Source organism: Lemur catta, chromosome 1 (genome assembly GCF_020740605.2).
Source record: "Lemur catta isolate mLemCat1 chromosome 1, mLemCat1.pri, whole genome shotgun sequence".
NCBI classification, from domain to species: Eukaryota; Metazoa; Chordata; class Mammalia; order Primates; family Lemuridae; genus Lemur; species Lemur catta.
This window is the reverse complement of record NC_059128.1, coordinates 42826751-42845197: the sequence shown is the minus strand read 5'-3', so window position 1 is coordinate 42845197 and position 18447 is coordinate 42826751. Positions and strand designations below refer to the sequence as shown.

At 40.1% G+C, this 18447-nt stretch overlaps 1 protein-coding gene across 2 annotated transcripts in view; it reads left to right on the top strand.

Annotated features, from left to right (window-relative positions):
* The first annotated feature begins 1560 nt into the window (after positions 1 to 1560).
* STYX (serine/threonine/tyrosine interacting protein) overlaps positions 1561 to 18447 on the top strand; it is a 54521-nt gene continuing 37634 nt past the window's right edge. The window contains exon 1 of one of the 2 annotated variants that reach the window (XM_045567016.1): positions 1561 to 1930. In XM_045567016.1, the coding sequence (XP_045422972.1) occupies positions 1874 to 1930 (57 nt within the window). In that variant the 5' untranslated portion in view covers positions 1561 to 1873. The remainder of the gene's footprint in view (positions 1931 to 18447) is intronic. The other variant, XR_006738872.1, reaches the window with a different exon arrangement.

The following is an 18447-nucleotide window of genomic DNA, read 5'->3' as shown; positions in this document are numbered from 1 at the left end:
AGATTATTGTTAACAGTAATATTTGCTCATAAATGTGATTTGGTTTTCTTGATTTATGTGAGATAATAGGTCCTTTTGGAGACTGTTGAGGTCTGGACGCTCTTCCAGGAAAAATTCTCACAGCACAATTTTGCATATGCTATAATTTCAGATTTATCATTTCCCAAGCTCATCCACAAACTCTATATGTACTTGGCTAACAGTGTATGATATAGGGGATGTTGATGTCAGAAATGTTCAAAACAAAGTTTCTGTTACCTATACACAATTCTTTCTCGTGTCATGTGGCAGTAAGAGCTTTAACAAATTATGTAAGGGAATCATCATTGGACATCATTTGAGATTATCTTATTAAAGGCACTGTTAAAACACACTCAACTTCAGTTTCATAGACCTAAAAAAACAAAAATATGTTAATTACACATACAAAACTGGTTAATTACACAATCATTCTTTAAATTAAAAACTCACTAGAGTAATACGTGTTTTGTAATTTTAAAAGGTGAAAAACAATTAAAATAGTGATAGAGAAAATGCAGCACTTAATTTGGCCATCTAGTACTCATTATTAAAACAGTTCTATGTGTGGGCAGTGCGTTGTGTAATATAATAGTATAAAACAGAATGTAGGGGTAGGTCTAAAATATGTGATCCTTTCACTTTTACCCATTGTAATTTACATTTAATGATTGACTGTCTTGCCTTTTACTTTTATGCTGGCAGTACTTTTAAGAATCAGTTTGGTGGACAAATCTTTTTAGTGTGGGTTCTTCCATTTCTAACCTTGAGTTTCCTCATCTGTTTAAGAAAACAAAAAGGATAATAGTTTCTTTCTAGGCCCAGAGAGTATATTCCTAACTTTTATTGACAATGTAGTATTAACTCCCTTTAAAAGACATTGAAAGCCACATAGTTAAATATTATATTGAAATATTAATAAACTCAGAATTAACAGGAGACACCTTAGGGTATCAGCTACTATTTACTGAGAGTGAGGTATCAGTTTCCCATCTGATGACTTTTTAAATTTGCCGTTTTCTTGGGATTTTCTAGTTAATCCAAACTTAGTTGTCATATTCCCGAGTATTCTTAAAATATCTTTAAGAATTTTTAAAGTATTGAACTGTTTAATTATTTTCTGTGTAGCACAACGTAATTTTAAACAGAACTCTTCATTTATTACTCTTTTGGTTATAACCTCACCACAGATCGCGCAGAATTCTGAGAGGTGAGAAACTATATAGCTTTCCTTTTGGATGCCAGTTTCTGGTGGGTAGGGTGTTCTCGGACTAAAGAAGGGATCTACGTCCCGTCTGGAACACGCAGAGCTGCCTTTCCCAGGCCCTCCCCTTGTTCACCCCCAACGCAGCCCCGCCTCCTCCTCTCCGGGCGAGCTCGGGCCGAGGCGCCTCCGAGGCCCCGCCCCCCGCGTCTGCGCTCTCGTGAAGGGGCGGAGCAGGGCGGCGGCGCGCTGACACCTGGCGGCGGCGGAGGGCGGGCCGAAGGCGAGCGTGGGCTGGGATTGGCTGGGGCGGCGTGGGTGAAGGGGACGGAGGAAGGAGGGGAGGCGGTTGTAGGGCTCGTGCTCGTACCGGATCCTGGGCTGCCTGGGGGGCGCGGAGACTCAGGGGGAGGAGACGGCGGCGGCATGGCGGCCGGGTGTAAGACTCCCAACTCTCCTCTTCCCCGCTGTCGCCGTCGCCGCCACTGGGGTCGCTGGGACCCTCTAGTCTGCGTCTGTTAGTTGTAAGCTCGCCGCCCGTTTGTCAACCCACTGCTCCACCGGCCCTCTTTCCTTTCGCCGCCTCTACCAGCCCGAGGGTCGAGCCGGCGGGATAACACCCTCCCACCCCACCCACCGCAGGCCGGGACCATGGAGGACGTGAAGCTGGAGTTCCCTTCCCTTCCACAGTGCAAAGAAGACGCTGAGGTGAGTCTGCCCCGTGACTGCCACGCTCAGGCCTCCCCTTGTGGCTGCGGCCGAGGGGCGACCCCAGGCCCCAACCGTCGCAGCTTCCAGCTGCATAGGAGCCCTGGCTCCTGAGGGCATCCCGGGACCTCTGGGGCAGAGCAGTTCCTCTTCCTCTCGAGACCCAGGCTGAAGGGCAGGGGCTGGTACACTGAAATTTGATTAGATGAGAAAAAGCTATCCCTTAACGCCTAGTCTCGGCGTCTAGGACTGACTTGGAATACAGTTCCCCTTTTATTGCCAAAGCAATACGAGGGTAAAGTTGTTTTTAATCTCAGTTTGAGGAATATCTTTGGTGTCAACAATTCACTTGTGGAACTCATGGCCCCACGTGTGGAATGGACCCCAGGCCTGAAGTAAGTTTGGAAGTGCACCTTCGAAAAGTTTCCCAAGTTTTTTGTTTGTTTTTAGGCAGAGCTATGACCAGGAGAATAAAATGCCTCAAAGCTAGCTCATTTCAATCTGAAAACTTTAATCAGAAATCTTGCCCTTTGAAGGAAACTTAGTATTGAGAGTAAAATTTTTTATACTTCGGTCTCCTGATTTCTAATTCGGGGCTCTTTTACTCCACCTTATTTCTCTGCCTAACGTTTCTATTGGAATTTTTTTTTTCATCTATTGCTAGTTTAAGATAGTTTATGGTTTTGCAGACTACTAAATTAGAGTTTTCTGGAGGCTAAATTAGTAACAGGACAAGGATACTCAGTTATGCTTTAGGAAGATCAAGAAAGAAAGCTAAAATTTCTCGTTTTAAATATCTTAAAAGTAATTGGGAAGATAAAGCCTTAATTTTGGGAGACCACTTTATTCCAAATATTCATTCTATTGAATGCTTTCATTGGGGTTCACGCTTTTTAAAAATTTCTATTTATTTATTTATTTTGAGATAGGGTTTTACTCTGACCCTCAGGCTAGAGTGCAGTGGCGTGATCATACCTCACTGCAGCCTCAAACTCCTGAGCTTAAGTGATCTTCCCACCTCAGCCTCTCAAGTAGCTGGGACTACAGGTGCATTCCATGCTGGAATAAGTTTTAAAATTTTTTGAAGAAACGGGGTCTTGCTGTGTTGCCCAGGCCTCTAGCAATCCTCCCAGCTTAGTCAGCCTCCCAGAGTGCTGGGATTACAGGCATTGAGCCACTGTCCTGGGCCACATTTTTTAGTTGGAGGGCTCCCTTACTTGTGGTAGTGATGCTTGAAATTGGATATGTTTTAAGAATAGACTCTTAAATAAGAAAACAGGTGGTATTTATGCTAGTTAGAAAAGTGGTTTACACTTTAACATACAATAATGTGAATGAAGTGGGGTATGGTTTTATATCCTCAAAAACGTGATTCATTAATGTCAGCACCACAAGCATCCTTACAAATACTATAGGGCATTCCCACATTCCAGGTGAAGAAATTGTGCCTTAGAATAGTTGTATGCCAAGGCAACACAGTAGCACAAAACTCAGGAGGACCTTGGCCTCCTGATGCCTAATTCATTGTTTTGTTAGTACACCTCAGTTCTTTTCTGGCCTGATCTTAAAAGTTCTAGTTTAAAATTTTTTCAGACTTTGCATTTAATCTTTTATTGTGTATATAATTTTGTATGTCTTATCCTTGTAAAAATTATAAATTCTTGCTGGGAGTATAAGTGTCATCTTTTCCTTGTGGGACTGTTGAAAGTACATTCTGTTTCTCTATGGTGCCAGATGTGTGTGGGTTTTTCCCCACACACCAACCAATTCTCTAGCAGACACCAGCTGGGTGTCCTATAATTTAGTTCTGATACTTATCTACCTGAAGTTAGAGTCAAATACCACAGATTCATGGTTCAGTCCCATGAGACTGCCCCCCACTTCAGATGCCATTCACAAGTAGTAGCTTGTCACTTATACTTCTGACCTACTGACTGTAAATCAGCATTCCCGCTACCCTCTCCTTAGGTTCAGTTAATTTGGTAGGATAGCCCACAGGACTCAGGGTTTATTATAAAGAATATTACAAAAGATGCAGATGAACAGAAGGAAGAGATGAATAGGGCAAGGTATGGAGGAAGGGGTATACCACCATTCTGGCACTGTAGGAGTTCAGCAATCCAGAAGTTCATCAGGTCTTGCTGAAGAGTTTCTGAGCTTAATGTCCAGCCCCTCCCACCCCACCCTGCTTTCTGCAGAGGTCAGTGGGTGCACCTGGCTGAAAGTTCCAACCCTCTAATCCCATGGTCATCTTGGTGATTGGCCCTACCCGTCATTAGTATGAACTCACTTATGCTTAAAAGTGGCTTATATAAATAACGAAAGACACTCCTATTATTCAGGAAATTCCAAGCATTTTAGAGGACAGTGACAGAAACTGGGGACAAAAACCATATATGTATTTGATATTATATCTCAGGGACAGAAGTAATGCTTAAAGCGTAATTGATAGTGATGCAAGTATTGTTTACTGAAAGCCAATTCATTCTGTATTTCATAGCATTGGATGTTTGGTCTCTTTTGGTTACATGTAACAAAACCAGCTCAGACTAGCTTAAGCAAGAAAAAAAAAAGAGCTAGAAGTAAGTAAATCCAGAAAAGTAGTGGTACAGCTAGTCTCAAGAACTTGACTAGACTCAGGTATTACAGTGCATCAGAACTGCCTGTCATAAGTACTTGTCTCCACTTTCAGGGTCTCTCCTTTGTCTCTGGCTTCTCCAAGATGTGGAGGTTGGCCATCAGCTGCTCTAGGGCCCTTGTAGAGCTTGTTTACCAAGGAATAAAAGTACCCCTCTCCTAGCTTCAGTATTTGAAATCTAGGGGATTGGCCCAATTTAGGTCATGTGACCACACTTTGGACCCGTCACTATAGCCAGGAAACTGAATACAGTGAGGGGCCCAGTCTAGGTCACATCCCTAATTCCTTGGCTAGAGAGGTGAAGTTTATTATTGACAGCCCTCCCACTAAAACCATGGGAACGTTTCCACAGATAGAGGGTGCTTTCCAGGTGATAAAATTCTAAATAGGGCCCACATAAATAGTTACATAGTTATATAGTTATAAAGTATTAAATAGGTGCATATAGTAACTCATAATAAACTGACTAATAAAACAGAATATTAATTTTCTAATTTCCAGTGAGGTACATAAAGTGTTGAATGCTCTTAGTGTAGTTAGGGTGATTGACCAGCATTGTTTCTTCCACACACAGGAAATACTACACGGAAAGACAAATTACAGTCCAAATCTTCCTTTAGTAAAAATGGAATTCAAGTAGATTTTAGTGATCGCTTTTAATGGTTAATATGATCAGGCTATGATAGCTTGATGATTCCAGCACCTCTATAAAAATATTACTTCCAAGTTTCTTAAAATACTGGTCAGGGCATACTTTATATAAGAGCGTGCTAACAAAAATTTAGTGGACATCAGTCAGTTTGCAAAAAGATTGTCACTTTTTTGTTTAAAAGTTTTCCATAATTTCCCATTGTTGTCAGGATGATCTTCAAACCCTTAACATCATCTCCAAGGTCCTGTGTGATCTGGCATCTGTCTACCTCTCTAACTTCATTGTGAGCTACTCTTCTCCTTCCTCATTTCTCTATAAGCCCTATCCATATTCATCTTCTCTCTGTTCCTGGAATGTTTGAATTTCCTCCCCACCACAGGGCCTTTGCATTTGCTGTTTTCCCCAGCCATGGCTACCAGCACTCCCCTTGCACTCACCTAATTAATGACTTACTCTTGGGTTAGTTTTCACTTTAGGCAAAATTTCTTCAGAGAAGCTTTGCCTGATTTTGGCAACTCTTCCTGCTCCTCTCCTTGTCCACCAGACTAGTTCAGTTCACCAGGTATTGTAGCACTGGGTACTTTTATACCTACCTTTATAATGGTTATCATAATTTTTGGTCATTGTTCATTTTCCATTGTAGCTTGAACCTTTCATAAGGAGCTTAGTCACCAATTAGTTCCAATTATTTGCCATTGTTTCTTTTATTTAATGTAGTGTCTGGGATATACCATAAACTTAACAAATGTTTGTTCAGTTAGTGAAAGAATCTTGATTGGTTTTACTTGAAGCAAGATAACAGTAGTTTTTTAGTTGTGAGGAAGTAAAAAAGAACAATTTATAGTATCAGTTTTTAAACAGATTAGTTGTATAGCTAGGGGTATTGATTTTATAATTCAAAAATTAATGTTTTATCTTCTGATAGAAAGTGAAATGTAATTTATTTCAGTTGCAGTTTAGCAACTTAAATGTTACCCTTTCCATTTTCCTTTCTCTTTTGATTCTCATAGTACAGAATTAAAGATAAGAATGACTTAATATCTCTGTCTGAGGATCCTTTTCCTAGATCCTTTATTTAGAATGGTGCTTTTTAAGCCTGACTGTAGAGTAGACTCACCCAAGGAGCTTTTAAAAAATACCCATACCTGGGCTTTACTGGTGCCAATTCTGTTTTAATTTGTCTGAGTGGAGCCTGGTGTTGAACAGAGCCACACAATTCTAATGCGCAACCAGGTTTTTTTTTTTTTTTTGAGACAGAGTCTCGCTTTGTTGCCTGGGCTAGAGTGAGTGCCATGGCATCAGCAACCTCAAACTCCTGGGCTTAAACGATCCTACTGCCTCAGCCTCCCAAGTAGCTGGGACTACAGGCATGCGCCACCCATGCCCAGCTAATTTTTTCTATTTATATAACTTTAGTTGGCCAGATAATTTCTTTCTGTTTTTAGTAGAGACGGGGTCTCACTCTTCCTCAGGCTGGTTTTCAACTCCTGACCTTGAGCGATCCACGCGCCTCAGCCTCCCAGAGTGCTAGGATTACAGGTGTGAGCCACTGCGCCCGGCCCGCAGCCAGGTTTTAAAGTCAGTAATTTAGAAGTATCTTACTTGAATGCGCTTCTGCTTCTCCATTCCCCTGACCTCCTAGCCCTCCCTTTTTATTTGAGTGAAAAAAATCTCCTTTCCTCCTTTGGTTTAAGCAAAAATTGAGCTAGATATGGAAACCAAAGGAAAAAGAGTTGTTTATAGAGAAACTCTAATACTGATTTTTCTATTTTGTGAATTGTTTCAGCTCAGGTATAGTATTCTCATGATTCCCCCCTCAATCCCCCCCCATATAAAATTTGTATTCTATCTTAGTGTTGTAGATAGAAGATTGAGTACTATCCAAGGTTTCAGAGGTCCCCTGAACATCTTGGAATGTGTCTCCCATGGATAATTGGGGACTACTGTATTTCTAAAAGTTCTTGTTTCAATCCACCTGATCCATCTGATGATAAGAATTAAGTTTTTATTTTATCTAATGGTTACAGTATGTCCTTCATTGATGTATTTATTTTAGGGTCTTTGAACATTTTTGTAACATTTTTTCCTATCCAAATGCAATTTTATAGATCATGTAACTTTGCATTTTATGAGAAAGGAGGAGAGATTCTGAAGGATGTTTTAATATATGGTACCTTCCAGCTCATGTTAATTTTGGCTTATCTGGCTTGCTTTGGTTTGGTAAATATGGTTGAGTTGCTTGGCTAATAAGTAGTTTGGGAAATGGATTCTACTAATCAGCTACAATAGTTAACTTATTTATAATATATCATTGGTGATTATATGGGGGTTCTCCCATTAATACTGCAGTCTCTAAAGTGATGGAGTTTAAGAGCAGCATGAGCAGGCTGAGTGAGATTAAGAATGAGTGTGATACAGGCAAGACTTGGTTATTAGACACATGTTCAGACAGATGGATATCTGGGAGAGCAAGACTATGAGCATGAAGGACATAAAATCTTGATCCAAGCGTTAGCAGGATTCGTAGACAGGGCAGGTTTAAGGTTATATAAGTAGTAATTGGGGTTAGAGCAACAAAGAGGGTGGACTCTAAGTCAGGATCTGATGATAGCACCAGGAATAGTTCCAAATGAAATTTTCTGTGAGAAAGCTTTTTGAATTTCAAAGGATCTATACTTATTACAGCAAATCCTGATGTTCCCTAAGGAAGTCTGCATGCTTATCTGTCTTATGAATAGGAATACTTTTTCATTCTCTTTTGCTATACAACTTGTTTTTCACTCTTACAATTAAATCAATCTTCCACATACACACTCATACCCCAAGACCATCTTTCATGTTCTATTGTATACAACCTTATGAGAAACTTTGAAGCCTTTTGTTTTTGCTTAAAAATTCAGAAAATTTTACATTCTATCCCATATGTTGATGTTTGTTTTAATATACAAATTATTTAAGTTAATAGCCAGTGAAAATACTTTGCCCCTCCAAAAAAATCTTTTGGTAAAATTGACACTTAAACAAAAAACATGTCTCTCCTGTGGCTTTGAGTGCCTTCTGACATACTGCCAAGTGAAGGAGTTCAGGAAATGCCACCCCAAAATATGACACCTTGGTATATTGATTACTTTGAGCTGAAGACACTTGAAAAACAGCAAATGCCAGGGAGAGGCTTTCTCTGAACTCCCCTTATCTGACTAAAGACAGATCCTCCAAAAGGAAGTCAGTTTCCTCCCAGGGAATTTCATCTGTTAGGGAGATTAACTTTATCACAGGAGAGGAGAGTATAGGTGGACACTGTACCCAAACTTCATCACAGACTATCATCTGTTCTTCTCAGGACCCCATTCATCTTTCTCCAGAATCATTTACTCTCCTGTAAGTTGCCTACATACTCCCTCCTCTGTCCCCTATGAAGAGGGTATATAACATCCTAATCTCACTGGTTTTTTGGGTATTCACTTTTTTTTTCCTGTGATACCCGCATGTACATAATAAATTTGTATACCTTTTCTCCTGTTAATCTGATTATTTCATAGTCTCAGTTATTGAATCCTCAGTGGGTAGAGGGAAAGTCTTCCCTCCCCTATGCAAGTATTCCCCAAAATATATGTACACCATTCCTCTATATGTGTTGCCCTCTTTTTTTTTTTCTTTCATCATGTACAATTTAGTGATTTATTTCACTTTAGGTAAGCTAAAAAGTACACATTTCTTTCATTGCTTTTCTTTCCCACAGCTCTGACAAGTTGCTTAAAAAAATAATAATAAGGCTGATAGTTAGACTCCTGGAGAATCTTAAAAAAAAGAAAAAAAAATCCATAGAATCTAGTGCCATAGATCACTGAAATTCACATCTTTTGTGGGCCTGTTCTGTGTCAGGTACTGTGCTCAGTGTTAGGGGTACCATGACTAAAAAGACAGGGTCTTTGGCCTAAGTTCTTAAACGGCTTTTCTAAATAAAAAGATTACCATAACATATTAGTAAGTTAAAGAAGCAGGTCAACATTTAATTTTATTACATTTTCATTTTTGCTGACTTGTAAATTATATGCTTTATTTCTATTCTGTTAATACCTGTAAATTAATGATTGTTTTATGCAGTGTTTGCTTAAATATGACTATATGTTTGCCATAAAGTTCATTCTTACATTGAAAGGCTGTATAGTGTATCAGTTAAGAGAATGATCTCTGGATTCAGGCCACCTGGACTTGAAATAAAGTTACTTGGGTTCTCTGTGCCTAAAATAGAAATGTAAAATAGACAATGATAGTACATCTTCTTCAAAGAACATCTTTTAGAAGGAACTTCTGCTGGTAGTAAACTCTGTTTTTGTATGGAATTGTCTTTTATTTCACTCTTGTTTTTGAAAGATAATTTTTCTGAGCATATATTCTTAATTAGCAGTTATTTTATCTTGCCACTTTCAATTATTCCTGTCTTCTGGCTTCTATTCTTGCAATCCAGAAGTTAGGATCAGTCTAATTCTTTCCTTTGTATATAATCTGTCTTTTGTCCGGATGCTCTCTCTTTTTTTAATAGAGGTAAAATTTATGTAGAGTGTAATCCACAGATATTAAATGTGCAATTCAATGAGTTTTGATGAGTATACGCTAATGTAATAACTACCACCCCTATCAAGATACAAGAGCATTTCTATCAACATAGAAAGTTATATCGTATACATTTCTAGGCATTCCGTATTCCATTCCACAATAGGTAACCAATAATCTGATTTCTATCAACAGAGATTAGTTTTGCCTGTTTTTGAATTTAATATAAAAGGAATCATGCAAGTGGACTCGTTTATGGCTTCATTCACTAAGCATAATGTCAGGGAATTTCATCCATGTTGTGTTTATGAGTAGTTCATACTTTTGCTGTGTACTATTCCATTTTATGAGTATACCATGGATAGACATTTGAGTTATTTAAGGTTATGATGAATAAAGCTGCTGTAAATACTCATGTACAAGTCTTTTTGTGGATATTTATTTACATTTATTTTTGGTAAAGCCTAGGAGTGGAATTGCTAGATAATAGGGTAGGTATATGTTTAATATTTCATTTTACGTTTCACTAGCAGTGTATGAGAATCCCAGTTGCTCCCACATCCTCACCAGCATTTGGTGTTGTCCGTCTTTAACCATTCTAATGGGTGTATAGTAGTATTTTGTTGTGGTTTTAATTTGCATTTCTCTAATGACTAATGATGTTGAATACCTTTTCATGTGCTAATTAGCTGTTTATATATCTACTATGGTAAGAGATGTCTGCTTAATTTTTTGCCTATTTTTTAAAAATTGAGTCTTTTGTCATTTTATTATTGATTTAAAGGAATTATTTATGTATTTTGGATACAAGTCTTTTGTTGGTTGTGTATATTAACAAATGTTTTCTTCCATTCTGGTTTGCTTTTTCATTTTCTTAGTAGTGTCTGTTGTTGAGCAGAAGTTTTTAATTTTGATGAAATTTAATTTATCAATTTTTTTCTCCTTTATACTTAGTTAACTCTTTTTTGATTAAGTCTTTTGGGCCCTTGCTAAGAAATCTTTGTTTTTCTTAAGATTGCAAAGATATTCTCCTATGTTTTCTTCTGGTTCTTTTATCATTTTTGTATTTATGTTCATATATTCGTGAAAGTTTGTGACCATATAGAACTTGTATGTGGGATCAGGATCAAGATTCATCTTACTTTCTAAACCTCTGTCCAGTTGTTCTAGGACCAATTGTTGAAAAGCCTTTTCTTTCTCCATTGAATTATCTTGGTGAGTTTCACAAAAATTGACAGCATACGTATAGTTCTTCTGGACTCCGTTCTTTTCTATTGTTCCATTTCTTTTTTGTCTGGAAAAAGAAATTCTTTTTGTGTTTGGTGTGTTACCGTTTCACTGATTACCTGTGTATTTCTTTCGTTATCCTGCCTGGGATTTATTGGGCTGTCAGAAACTGAGGCTTTTGGAATCTTTAACCAGTGTTGGAAAATTCTCATATCTTTAGTAAAATTATCTCTCCCTTATTTTCTCTTTATTCATCTGGAACTTAGATTCTGTAGATGTTATTCTATCTTTTGTGTCTATTAACTGCTCAGATTTTTCTAACTCAGAATTTAGATCATTTCTTCAGTTCCATTTTTCTAGTTCATAAATTCTTTACTTATGTCCTATTTTCTGTTTAACTTATCTGCTGATTTTTAATTTCAGTTACACTTTTCATTTCTGCATATTCTATTTGGCACTCAAAAATCAGTTTCTTAGTCCTTGGTTATACTTTGATACTCTCATTTCTTCAAATGATTCATACTTTTTATTATTACTTATAATATCTGCAGTCTTTGTACGTGTGATTTAGTTGCTTCTTCCTGTGGTGGCTCATTTCCTTTCGTTTTTAAAATCGATTTTTGATTGTGAGCTCATTGGACTTCATTTGTATGAATTATTTCTGGCATGAGTTTAGGGTGTATTTTTCCAGAAAGAGTTGCATTTGCTTCTCCCGAGAATCCAGGGACACTACCTACCCAGGACAACTTGACATTAAATTCTCAGTTGGCCTCGCAAAAGTAATTGAATTCTAACCCCAAACTTGAGTGGATGCCATACTGTGGTTAGGAAGACCCTACTCCACCACTATTGCCACCTTCTACTCAAAGCCAAAACTAAGAAAAGCAAAAGTACTCCCTTCTATGGGATGTGATGGGTTTTTTTGTTTGTTTGTTTGTTTTCTTCTCTTTACTGAGGATGTTGCCTTTTGGGATCCCAGCTTTTTGGTCTTGATCTGATTTCCCACTTTGAGTAGATCCTAGGCTTTATCTTACATCTTTCAAGTATATTACCATTTAAAATAAGGCCATGGTGAGGATGTGGAACAATTAGAACCCCGATACTTTGCTGGTGGGAGTGTAAAATGGTTTTAGAAAACTTGGCAGTGTCCAGTAAAGCCAGATGTAGTCCTAGTCTGTGTCAAGACAAAATTATGACATGTTTAGCTTGAAGATCAAACTGGCTTTTATTAGTGATTCATGAATTGGACAGCATCTCATCTAAAGATTTAGAAAACGCACTTCAGTGAGCTGAGCGGGGGAGATTGGCTTTACACACAGAAAATGGCTAAAGAAAGCAGAAACAGGGAACAAAAAGTAGATAGGTCATTTCAAAGTTACTTTCCTTATAGGGTTAAACAGAGAAGACTTCCTTATTGTGCCACTTCAGGTTAACTGGGTCCCCTTCTGATTGGTTCCTGTGAATCTTTTTTTTCGAAAATTGGCCCATTTCAAAGTTTAGTTTGATTACGTGATGCTAAGCATGAATGATTGCATCCTGGTGTCATATATGTGATCTCTTGGGCCTAATGCAGGAGCTCAGTCCAAAACAATGGCTTTCCATAAATTTCATTTAATATTTGTGGTTCAGAGAAATGAATGTGTATATCCACCAAGAGCATGTAAAAGAATTTTCATAGTACCTTAATTCATAATTGCCTAAAACGGGAAGCTACTTAAATCTCTGCCAGGGGGAGGATTAGTAATTTGTGGAATACTCATGCAGTGGTATACTGAACAGCAATAAAAAGGAACAAACTGCTGATAAAAACAACATGGATGAATCTCACAGACATTAAGTTGAGTGAAAGAAGCCAGACATAAAATAGTACTGCTGCGTGACCATCTATATGATATTCAAGAATAGGCAAGACTAATTTGTAGTGATAGAAGTCAGTGGTCACCTCTGAAGCATGGGGTATTGACTGAGAAAGAGACATGAGGGAACTTTTGGGGATGATAGAAATCTTGATATGGGTGGTGATTATGTAGGTGTACACATTTGTAAAAATTCATTGAGCTCTATATTCACAGTTAGGCAGTTTACCACCTCCTTTTTAATACTTCAGTTACAAAAGAACAGAAAGAAATTTAGGGCCATGAAAGATTAGCAGATCCTCTCAGGACATCCTTTGTTTAATTGCTGGGTATTTTTTCTTGGGTGGGGCGGTGTATGTGTATCTGGGGATTTTTTTCACTCTCTTGTTCACAAATGCATTTATAGTCTACTTCTACTACATTGCTGAGTAAATCTTGTTTTCAAGATTAAAAATGTTTTCTATTTCTCTTATTAAAAAAAAAACTACTGACTGTCATTGTAGGAGTATTGTTTTCTCTTTTCATTACAGATGTGTATCATTTCTACCTTCTGTGTTAAAAATACTTTTCTGACTTGGGTAAATGGAATTCCTTCTACTGTTTTTACAATTTTTCTGTAAAATCCTAGAATTATTTCAAAATAAAGGGTTTAAAAAAAAAAAAAAAAACTTTTTCAGGCCAAGCACTCTGGGAGGCCGAGGCGGGTGGAAGGTTTGAGCTCAGGAGTTCGAGACCAGCCTGAGCAAGAGCGAGACCCTGTCTCTACTAAAAAAATAGAAAGAAATTATATGGACAGCTAAAAATATATATAAAAAATTAGTTGGGCATGGTGGCGCATGCCTGTAGTCCCGGCTACTCGGGAGGCTGAGGCAGGAGGATTGCTTGAGCCCAGGAGTTTGAGGTTGCTGTGAGCTAGGCTGATGCCACGGCACTCTAGCCTGGGCGACAGAGTGAGACTCTGTCTCAAAAAAAAAAAAAAAAAAAAAAAAACTTTTTCAGACTACTTTGAAAACCTAATTACCATTAATAATTTTGAGTTTTAAGCAATCAACTTAGAAACTTTTGGAATCCAATCCATTTACAAATGAGGACATCCGTACTATATTTGATTCTTCATTTCAGTTCACTATAACTGCTTTTATCTTTTGCTAACATTTATATTTTCTATCTTTGCCATTGGTATTTTGCATTATTGTTAGAGCCGGTTTTTCTCGGCCCCAGGAACAGAAAGACAGAGTCACTGAGGCTGTAAAGGCAAAGGAGTTTTATTTTGACTGGCTCGAGCTAGGGTCCAGGTCCCAGAGCACCAACGCAGTGGTCTCTTTACGAACCAGGACCCCGTCCTGGGGTAAAAACAAAGCTTTTATACTTTTTTTTTTTTTTGCTGGAGTCTTTTGCTAGTTATTTCCGATAAGAGACTCTTTCCCAAGAGATTCCCTCCCAGGAGATTCTCTCCCCAAGGACACTCGCCCTGCACAGCCGGCCTCCCTATCAGGAAGCCACCTGCGGTGCGGTTTTTTGTTTTTTTTTTAACTGCATTTGAGCATGGTTTTAGCTCTTTATCATAATCAAGCAATAAGCAAGCAAGCTTTGTGTACAGAAGCGGAATTTGGCTGTTAGCTAAGAGCAAAAAACAAGTCACCATCAAACAAACTAAAATATTGTTTTAGTCCTACTCTACATTCCCCCCTTTTTCTTTGTACCTACGAGCACTCATGCTCGTGCGTGGGGTCTTGTATTTTATGAGCTTTTAATGTCTTTTATTTTTAAGCTCTGGTACTGCTGTCGCAAAACCATTAATTGTACAGTGTTAACCCATTTTTTTATAAAGCTAACCAGCCTATTTAGGATATATGGCCTGAAAGTGAGAATGAGCAGGATTATAATTAGGGGTTCTAGTATAGTGGAAAGCAAAGTAGTTAGCCAAGGGGAGCTATTGAACTATGACTGAAACTATCCTTTTTTTTGTTTATGTTTATGTTTTTGCTTTGTTAGTCCCTCTCTGACTTTAGCCATAGTATCTCTAACTATTTCAGTGTGGTCAGCGTAAAAGCAGCACTCTTTTTTAAGGGCCGCACATAGCCTTTCCTGTTGGAGGAATACAAGGTCCAGTCTCTTTTGGTTTTGTAGCATCACCTCAGACAGTGAGCTTAGGGACTTTTTTAAAAGGGAGATGGATTTTTTAATTTTGGTTATGTCTTTATTTATGGTGGCCTTTAGATGGTTAAATTTTTTATGTTGTATGGCTAAGGCTGAGATCTCTGTCCTTGTTCCTATTATATCTAGGCCAAAAAGGGCAGCTACGGTTATTGTAGTAAAGGGCTTTCTTTTTTTTTTTAACTAACTCGGCTCTGTCTGTGTCTTTTGTCTATTCATCGTATATTATCTCTTTTTGATGGTAAATAACTTTAGGGAATATTAGCACTTGGACATAGAATTTTTTAGACTCATTAAACATAGACAGGCTGAGACATGGAGTCAGGCCTATTTTAGAACAGAGCCATCATCTATTGAGTGCCGGAACGATCCATTTTGTCTTTTTAGTCAGGTTTATCAACGGGTGGATTTTGGCACAGAACTGTGTATGACTGGGGGGTATCTTTTTTATATAGATTTTATTCTCTATCATTGGTCGTCACACAACTCTAGGATGCACAGCAGAGGGACTCAATTTTCCCGCATGTGTGTCTCATTTTTCCTGTTTTAAATCCATAAGCATCTTTGTTCTAGGCACTTTTATCACTGGGCCACATGAGTCAGTCTGGTCTTTAGAGGATTTGTTGGGTTCATCGAGGCCTTTTATTGGTCGCGCTGTTGTTCCTGGTTGCTCTCGCTGGCAGGTTTTATGTGAGAGTGGTGTATCCAGGTCGCCACACCATTAACCTTTAGGGCAGTGGGGGTGACAAGAATAATCTGAAAAGGTCCCTTTTATCTGGGCTTTAAGGTTTTGTTATTATGCCTTTTTACCCATACCCAATCTCCCAGCTGGTAAGGGTGTCCGGTAACTTTTTTCTCCCCCTGTTGGTAAAAAGCTCGGAGCGCAGGCCAAATCTGGCCCTGAACTCGCTGTAGCGCCTGTACAGCCTGTAGTACTTTTTTGGGGGCTTCAGGCGCAGCCCCAGAAGTTATTTTTGGCACTATTGGTGGAGGAGCACCATATATAATCTCAAAGGGAGTTAGGCCTAAATGATAGGGGGTGTTCTGTGCTCGGAACAGGGCGAAGGGAAGGAGGGTCACCCAGTTTTTGCCAGTCTCTAGGACCAATTTAGTCAAAGTCTTCTTTAGGGTTCTGTTCATTTTTTTTACTTGCCCTGAGCTCTGGGGATTATATGCACAATGTAATTTTTAATCTGTCCCCAGCGCCCGGGCTAGTCCCTGACTAACTTGACTTGTGAAGGGTGGTACATTGTCAGACCCTATGTTTTTTGGCAGCTCATACCTGGGAATTATTTCCTCTAATATTTTTTTTGTTATTATTAAAGCAGTTTTTTCTTTAGTAGGAAAGGCTTTTATTCACCCTGAGAAGGTATGTATTATGACCAGTAAGTATTTGTACCCATATTTTCCTGGTCTTACCTCTGTAAAATTTATTTCTTAAAACAACCCAGGTTGTCTCCTCCGTTCCCTGGTACCTGTATGGGTCCCTCTGATCTTTTTCGGCTGCATAACCTGGCAGACACGGCAGTTTTTGACAATGTCCTTTGTCGTCTTTTTTTGTGATTTGAATCTGAGTCGTGCCATGGCCAGCAGCTGTAACATCTTTTTTTTGCCAAGATGCATTGTCTGGTGCAAGTGCCTTAGTAGGTGATTCCCTAAGGCCTCAGGGACTATCAGGCGATGTTCTCCGTTTTGGAACCAGCCGTCCTTGTTCGGCATTGTTTGCAGCTTTTCTGTGGCCCACCTTAAGTCCGTGCTGGAATAGTCCGGTTGGGGGGGTATCTTTTTTATCCCAGGGGGCGGCAAGCTCAGATGCAAAACATCGGTTAGTATTGGTCCCTCCGCAGCCCTTTTTGCCTCAATGTCCGCGGCCCGGTTGTCCCTGGCCTTAAGGGAGTCCCCCCTCTGGTGCCCCGGGGTATGGACTACAGCCACTGCCTTGGGTAGCAGGATGGCTTTTAGTAATTGGAGTATCTCTGATTTGTGCTTAATTTTTTTGCCTTCAGCTGTAATGAAGCCCCTTTTTCTATAGAGGGCTCCGTGTATGTGTACTGTCCCGAAGGCATAGCGGCTGTCAGTATACACCGTCAGCCTCTTCCCCTGGGCCCCGCGAAGGGCTTCTGTCAATGCGATCAGTTTAGCCTTTTGGGCCGAGGTCCCCTGTGGAAGGCGTGTGGCCCAGATTAGCCTGCCTTGCTCATCTATTATGGCTGCCCCTGCATACCTGTGTCCGTCCTGGACGAAGCTGCTCCCATCCGTGAACCAGGTCAGGTCGCTGTTTGCGAGGGGGCGGTCTCGCAGATCACTCCGGGCCATCTGGGTCTCAGCCAGGATCTCAAGGCAGCTATGTTCAGGCATTGTTGGCACCGGATCTGGCAGAAGCGTGGCTGGGTTCAGGATGGCAGGAGTCCGGAATCCGATGCGAGGGGCGTCTAACAGAAGCCCCTGGTAGTGAGTCAGCCTCGCGTTTGTGATCCATCGTCCCAGCGGCTGCTTTAAGATCCCCTCTATGGCGTGAGGGGTGGTGATGTGCAGACGCTGGCCCAGGGTGAGCTTGTCGGCGTCTTTGACCAGCAAAGCAGTAGCTGCAATGATTCGCAGGCACGCAGGCCACCCTGCTGCCACCGGGTCTAGCTTTTTGGACAGGTACGCTACCGGCCGCCTCTAAGGTCCTAGTGTCTGCGTAAGCACCCCCTTGGCTATTTCCTTTCTCTTGTCTATAAACAGGTGGAACTCCTTTGTGAGGTCAGGGAGTGCCAAGGCCGGGGCCTCTAACATAGCTTTTTTTAGGGCCCAGAAGGCGTCTTCCATTTGCATAGTCTATTTCCATGTCTGGCCCACTTTATAGCCTTTATATAAGGGCCGAGCTTTTTTTGCAAAACCCGGGATCTAGAGACGGCAGTACCTTATTGACCCCAGGAATTCTCGCACTTTTTGACATGAAGTTGGGGTGGGAATCCCTAACATAGTCTGTTTTATTGCCTCAGTCAGCCATGGCTGACCTCTTTTTATTTTATATCCTAGATAAGTGACTTTTTCTTTGCAGATCTGGGCCTTTTTAGCACTGGCCCAATATCCCTGTTCACCTAGCACCCTAAGCAGGTCCTTAGTGCCCTCCAAGCAGGTCTGTGGGGTTGGGGCGGCTAGTAGCAGGTCATCTACATACTGCAGCAAAGTCACTTTTGGGTGGTTGGCACGGTATTCACCCAAATCATCGTGAAGGGCCTCATTGAACAAGGTGGGTGAGTTTTTAAACCCTTGAGGCAGCCTTGTCCAGGTCAGTTGCCCCTGAATTTCCTTTTTCTCATCTTGCCATTCAAAGGCAAATATTTCCTGGCTGCGTGGGGCTACTGCCAAACTGAAGAAAGCGTCCTTTAAATCCAGGACAGTGTACCAGATTTGTGTCGGGGGAAGGGAGCTTAGCAGGGTATAA